Raw genomic sequence first — 7,823 nt, 5'->3', positions numbered from 1 at the left:
TGTTTTTTTTCCATCTTTTATTTTAGTTTATTAATTTATTATCATGTTATCTTAATTAACTAAAGAATAATACTTGAGTAATTTTGTCAGACATCAATCTCTGTGGGACGATACTCGTACTTTGTACACTATATTATTACTTGACTCGTGCACTTGCGATATATTCGACTTAATTGATATATATATTTAGGTTGATTTTCAGTGGTTGTATTTGCTCGACCAATACCTCCTAATCCTGAAGAAGTAGTAGAATAAGACTTTTTAAAAGATTGGGCCCGAGGCCCCAAGTTACCAAAAGACCGAGTAAAGTTCAAAGTCCTACCTCGCTGCAGACTGATCTGTGCTTGTCGGCAATGATTCACCTAACTCTCATAGGACGCCGAATTGTCACAGGCTGACACCTGATAAAAAATATCCTGGTTCAAGCCTTGAAAGAAATTATCACACTTCACCTCGGAACTGGATTGAATGTGAGGACAATACATCAATAGCTCAAATAAATTTAGTTGTTATTCATCCACCATCATGACCCCTTGCTTCATCGACAGAAGCTCTATGGATTTGTCCTGGAAAAGAGCTGGAGAAAAATAAAACTCAACAAATGAAGTAGGAAAATCATTCCAAGTAACCGTACCTTGCGCATGCATTAGTGGAGCAGAAACAGATTTCCACCATTTCCGAACACGCCCCTCAAGAAGGAAAATCACTGCTTCCATGCGTTGTTCCTCAGTGGCATCGAACACTCGAAAACAACCCTCCATGCATTCCGACCAATCCTCTGCCACTTCAGCTGAATCTCCGCCCACCAATGGATTGGGACCCTCCTGGAGGAACCTATGCATGTCGAAGCAACGACGGCCCTTGTGGTGATGGTGGCGACGTTCTCGGTGGCGATTGTGGCTCTCATCATCATCTCTCCATCGGCCCACAATATCGTGACATCTCTCATCACCTTGTCCTACCATCTACAAAGAGAAGTTAAAACCCTAAAGGAAAGTTCTATGTCCCAAAATATTATTGCATGCTCTGATACCATAAATGTAGCAATCCGCACCGGAATCACCTACTAACAATACTTACGCATGCAATTAAATCTTAAATAACAATAATCAGATAAATCAACAAATCCAAAATTTGAAACGATAGTCTAAAATGTAGTTTGAGGTACAACCAAATCGAATATCAGTGTAACAACCCAAAGCAGAGTAAAACAACAAAATCAAATAACCAGAGATCAAAACGGCGATGCTACTAGCCTCGGGGCTCACTCCTGCCTACATCATCCAACCTGAGGCCTGCCCCGCGGAATGGGGTGTCTAAGATGAAAAAAAAGAGACGTGAGAGCCAACGCCCAGTAAAATAAATATGAGTATACAGACCTATATGTGCATGAAAAATGACGTGGACAGGGTAACTTTATCAACGAGGAACTCATGCTCAGACTAAAGGTGCCAAAAGAGTTTAGTATCATTCGGAAGTACCCCTATGATCCACTATTATAAAACCGGATGTGGATTGAGAAATATCCTTGAAACATCACAGCCCTCGGTTCCTGTCAGCCATGTGACTCATGACGTCCAATCGTTCAAAATATACGGCTGAGTGGCACAACTAACTGTGGCTATCTCGAATGAGATACGACTCAACGTGATAAATGATCATGCGTCATATGTACCGCAAATACATGAATATCAAGACAGATAAAATGCAACACATAAGAATGCATACTCAGCTTGATATCTCAGTCAGTACTTACGTACCTTTCTAGGACAAGTCTAAGTGACAGCCTAGTATCCAATCCTACAATCAAGTGTATACCATATCACTTATACAATTATAAATAGTTTAACTAGACTAATAGCTACTCATAAAGCTAAATAGATTCTAGCAATATACATGCGTCTTTAGTCAGCTCTTTGATGATGATTGCCCTATACTCAAGGCACAACACTGCTGCGATCTCGGTAGCTCTTTGTCACCGCCCGACCTTTGAATATGACGTACAAAAACCTTTAAAACTAACCATAAACGAGAGGGGATGCTGAGGAATTAGAAAGTAGAATTGAATCTCTTGGCCCCTATTTATAGTCCACGATCGAAATGTCTGATCTCCCGTTCGGAGCTTTCAAACGCACTTCGGAACTTCCGATCGTCATTTTGAACTCCCTCAACAAAACGCGTGTCTCTGATTGTATAACACACTGCTGCCAACACAGTTCAGACCTGTCGAGTCCAATCACCAATAAAAAACTGTGGCGGTCCTGGGCTCGTCTACTTAAATCCAATGACTCAACACTAAGCATTAGAACTAAGCACAAGTAATACAAACATGTATGCCAAGTAATGTGTGATTTAAGGGAATCGAGAAGATAAACTCGTCTCAACGGACAACCCCATCTTGATCATCGTCGTATTATACCTTAGTCTTGATAAGAAACGAGCTAGATCCACAAGCTAAAAATACACAATTGCAATCACAATTCTTCTCAAGCTAAACTCAATTATCAAAGTCTAAAGATCACCAACTTTGATCAAATCTCTCCCGGTTCAACAACCAAAACTCCCAAAGTAGATGTCCTTTGATTAAATCTGAAATGAATGGTATTCAAGGCCATAACATCAGCAATAACTCATTTATACCACAACTCAATCATAAGGATTCAAAATCTATCAATTTCGCGAACCAGCGATGTAACGATGGAATATCGGTTACCGTAACTTATAGCCATCAATTCTAACCATCATATAAGTCTCATATACATAACATCCCAGTCAAATATCATCACAAACCAACCAAATCAGATAGCATAATTTTTGAATAAAAGCTGGAAATTTATATCAATTTCAAACGGTACCCGTTCTTCGTTCCGACCTCGAATATACAATATACATAACACCAAGAACACATATTCATGCTTCAAATCTGATTCCTACCAACATAATTTCGAAACTAGCTGAAGCGAATAGATTCTTACATCAAAACTAAGCCCCTCTTGCAAGGATTCCAAAACCGTATCCGAATTTGAAATTGGTTGGGCGGATCTTGAGTTACACAAGATTGAAGATGAAGAAATAACTTGGAAATATGAAATGAAGAAGGAATCGAGGTGTTGCTGCTGAATTCTGATCCAAAAAGATGATATACACGTACAAATCCAATACAAGACATGTGTCATCCACTAAATCCAAGATTTACATTTTGGCCTCTCAAAACTTCATTATTTGCAATTCAGTCCTTATGAAATCTTTTAATTCAATTTCAATCCTAAATAATTTAAGAATATTAGAATTTCAATTCAAACTCCAAAATTCTCAAATTAAATATACTCAGATTAAAATTAAATAATCTTGAGCCTTACAATTCTCCCCCGCTAAGATATGATTTCGTCCTCGAAATCACATGCGATCTGAACACACATAATATAATAGAATAGCAGAAATACTGAATAAACTCACATCAGTGAAATAGTTCTGGATAACTTTGTCTCATATCCTGCTCTGTCTCCCAAGTAGCTTCTTCAATTCCGTGTCTACTCCATTGCACCTTAACAAGTGGAATGGATTTGTTTCGAAGCTGCCTTTTCTTGTGATCAAGGATTTGAATAGGACGTTCAAAATAGCTCAATGTTTCATCCAACTCAGCTACATCTGGACGAATAATATGGGAAGCATCGAGCTCGTACTTCCTCAAAATAGACACGTGAAATACATCGTGAATACCTGACAGTGCTGGAGGTAATGCTAGTCGGTATGCAAGATCACCAACTTTATCAAGAATTTCGTAAGGTCTAATAAACCTCGGTGATAGCTTACCCTTCTTTTCGAATTGAACAGTGCCTCGGAAAGGAGATATCTTTAAAAATACTCGATCACCCTGTGCAAAAATCAAAGGTCTACGCCATACATTCTCATATTTTGCTTGTCGATCTTGCGCTGTTCTCATTCTGATCTTGATCAAATTTACTTTATCAGACATCTCTCTGATCATGTCTGGCCCTGTAAGTGGTGTTTCAGAAAGATTATCCCAAAACAATGGCGATCGGAATTTTCTACCATACAGTGCTTCAAATGGAGCCATCTGAATGCTTGAATGATAGCTGTTATTATAAGAAAATTTAACAAGTGGCAAAGATTCTTGCCAACTCGCACCAAAATCAAGTATCACAACTCTCAACATATCTTCGAGAATCTGTATAGTACTCTCTGACTGCCCGTAATTCTGAGGATGATACGTTGTACTTAAATGCAGACTAGTACCCAGAGCTTCCTGTAAACTATGCCAGAAATGTGAAGTGAATCGAGGATCTCGATCCGATACTATAGATTTAGGTACACCATGTAATCGTACCACATCTTTGATATAAATATTTGTCATTTGATCATGACGATACGTCATCTGATAAGGAATAAAACATGTAGACTTAGTCAGTCTATCAATCACAACCCAAACCGCATCACATCCTCTCGAAGATCTTGGTAATCTTGGGACAAAATCCATAGTGATATGATCTCATTTCCATTCAGGAACTGCTAAACTGTGCAATAAACCACTTGGCCGCTTCCTTTCAGCTTTTACCTGTTGACAGTTTAAACATCTAGAAACAAACTTTGTCACATCAGCTACCATTCTTTTCTACCAAAACTGTTGTTTCAGATCATTATACATTTTTCTGCCCCCTGAATGGATACTAAAATTGCTGCAATGAGCTTCATTGATAATTTGTTGTTTCAATTCTGCAATATCAGGTACAACAATATGTCGATTAACAAACAAAATTCCATCCATACTGACCTGAAACTTTGACTCATGTCCAGTTCTAACTCGTTCAATCGAATTCTGAATGTTTTGATCAGCTTTATGGGCTTCTTTAATTCGAACAAACAACTCCGGCTCAGCTTGGATTGCATAAACCCGTACAGGTTGTACACCTGTCTCAAAATCCAAACCAGACACACAGCAATATTCAATCAACTTAGAGACATGCATAGTAGATAAAGATAAATCACATACCCTTCTACTCAGTGCATCAGCCGCTGCATTAGACTTCCCTGGATAATACTTAATCTCACAGTCAAAATCTTTCAGCAATTCCAACCAACGTCTTTGTCTCATATTTAATTCAGCTTGAGAAAACAGATACTTCAAGCTTTTATTATCCGAAAATATCTCAAAGGTCTCACCATATAAATAATGACGTCAAATCTTCAACGCAAAGACAATAGCTGCAAGCTCAAGATCGTGTACTGGGTATCTGATCTCATGAGGTTTCAATTTCCTGGAAGCATATGCTATCACATGACCTCGCTGCATCAAAATACAACCCAAACCCTTGTGAGAAGCATCAGAATAAACAGTAAAACCACCTGTACCTAATGGAATAGATAATACAGGTGCACTGGTCAACCTTTTCTTCAACTCAATAAAGCTAGCTTCACATTCATGTGTCCAAACAAACGGAGTATTCTTCTGTGTTAACTGGGTAATCGGCTTCGAAATGCTAGAAAATCTTGCAATAAATCGGCGATAATACCCGGCTAAACCCATGAAACTACGAATCTCAGGTAAGGATGTAGGTCTAGGCCAGTTAATAACTGCCTCTACCTTGCTAGGATCAACAGATATACCGTCTCCTGAAATAACATGGCCAAGAAAAATAACTCTGTCCAACCAAAACTTGCATTTGGACAGCTTAGCATACAAGTGCTCAGTTCTCCAAATCTATAAAACAATCCTCAAATGCTCTGCATGCTCAGTCTTATTCTTAGAATATATCAGAATATCATCAATAAAAATGATAACAAACTCTTCTAAGTACTTCTGAAATATTCTATTCATTAAACCCATAAAGACAGCAGGAGCATTTGTTAAACCGAATGGAATTACTATAAACTCATAGTGGCCATACCTCGTTCGAAAAGCAGTTTTTGACACATCTGCTTCTCTTACCCTCAACTGGTGATAAGCAGACCTTAAATCGATCTTTGAATAGACGGAAGAACCCTGCAATTGGTCAAACAAGTCATCTATTTGAGGTAATGGATATCTATTCTTTATCGTGATCTGATTTAATTGGCGATAGTCAATACATAATCTCATCGACCCGTCCTTATTTCTGACAAATAATACCGGAGCGCTCCAAGGTGACACACTTGGTCTAATGTAACCTTTGTTCAGAAAATCTTCAAGTTGATCTTTCAACTCTTTTAATTCAAGTGGTGCAATTCTATAAGGAGCTTTAGAGATAGGTAATGTACCTTGTACCAACTCGATACTGAAATCAATCTCACGCATTGGAGGCAATCCCGGTATTTCATCCGGAAAAATATCTGCAAACTCACATACAATAGGAATATCCGCCAGTTCAGGACTAGCTTTCAACACATCCAATGCATAAACTAGAAATCCTTCAGCTCCAGTCTGCAATAACTGTTCCATAGATAAGCTAGAAATCAAAGTAATCTTAGCACGAGAACCCTTACCGAAGAATTTCCAATCATCTGCCATGTCTGGTCTAAATCTGACAATCTTATGAAAACAGTCAACCGTGGCCCTGTACTTGGTTAGTGCATCGTTGACAATAATACAATCAAAATCAGACATACCATGTACTATGCAATCAAGCTCAATTGCATTACTGTCAAACTGTAATTCACAACCCCTGACTATGCTTGAAGATGTCTTATCTTTTCTCATGGGCGATGAGATAGCAAATACAGAAGACAAATGCTCAACAGGCAAAGCATACAATGCAACAAATGTTTCAGCTATAAAAGTATGTGATGCTCCATTGTCAATCAACACATAAGCAGGATAACCAGAGAGAACACAATTACCTGCAATCACATTATCCGGTGCCGCCTATGCTTGATCTCCCGTCAATGCAAACACTCTAGCTGGCTGTCGTGGAGGTTGGCCTACACTGTGGCTCTCTCCCTGTCCACTCTGAGCTGGTCTACCTGAAGATTGAAAGGAATGCACAGCAGGAGCTTGTCTGTCAGCTTGAGTTGCTCCCTGTGATGTTCCACGTGTAGGACACACTCTGGCATAATGTCATGGCCGGTTGCAGAGATTACAAGTTCCAGTAACTCCCTTGCAAGCATCACTCGAGTGTCTTCCTCCACACTTACTGCAAAACCAACCTATAGACCCTGAACCCTGACTTGATCCAAACTGCTTTGAACCACCAAAACTAGAGGAACTACTTCCTTTCTTCTTGAATTGTTTACCTTTGGGCCTAAATCGATCTTTTTTGTTGCTATTGCTGTGAACTGCATAAGACTGTCTCTCAAGCTGTGCTGTAGGTCGAGATGAACTTCCACTCTGAGCTCAATCTCTGTTACGCTGAGGGCACACCTTGGAAAAGTGTCCCGGTTGATGGCAGGTGTTGCAGTTTCCAAAGACCCCTACACACTGATCCGGTGAGTGTCTACCTCCACACTTTCTGCAGTACAAGGATGATGATCCAGAACTCTGTCCTAAACCGAATTGCTTGGAACCACTGGAACTAGAAGAATTGTTCCCATGCCTCTTGAACTGTTTCCCTCTTGCTTTGTACTGGTCCTTTCTGTTCCCCCCACTGCTTCCACCTTCATACCTCTGCTGCTCGTTCTGATATTGAGGTGGCTGATTCTGATACTGAGATGGTTGGTTCTGAGACTCTCTTTGCTGCTGAGGTACCATATGATTTCCTCTCTGCCTCCACAAACCCGCTTCAGCTCCCTTTGCGTGATTCATGGCATCCGCAAAGTTATCAGGCCTAGCAGTGTTTACCAAAGTGAATATGTCAGAATTCAAGCCATTGATGAACTGATCGGCTTTGGAT

At 39.6% G+C, this 7,823-nt stretch overlaps 1 protein-coding gene across 1 annotated transcript; it reads right to left on the bottom strand.

The window, feature by feature from the left end:
• Positions 1–509: 509 nt before the first annotated feature.
• LOC140862711 (uncharacterized) lies at positions 510–7,101 on the bottom strand. Its single transcript, XM_073265747.1, has 9 exons — positions 6,958–7,101; positions 6,545–6,859; positions 6,128–6,427; positions 5,907–6,001; positions 5,603–5,660; positions 5,329–5,476; positions 4,793–5,049; positions 3,545–4,267; positions 510–965 (listed from the first exon to the last, which is right to left on the bottom strand). The coding sequence occupies exons 1-9, from the start codon at positions 7,099–7,101 to the stop codon at positions 510–512; spliced, it is 2,496 nt and encodes an 831-aa protein (XP_073121848.1).
• Between the last annotated feature and the right edge of the window lie 722 nt (positions 7,102–7,823).

The sequence above is a fragment of the Henckelia pumila genome, chromosome 4, assembly GCF_033568475.1.
Source record: "Henckelia pumila isolate YLH828 chromosome 4, ASM3356847v2, whole genome shotgun sequence".
NCBI classification, from domain to species: domain Eukaryota; kingdom Viridiplantae; phylum Streptophyta; class Magnoliopsida; order Lamiales; family Gesneriaceae; genus Henckelia; species Henckelia pumila.
This window is presented reverse-complemented; position numbering and strand designations above follow the sequence as displayed.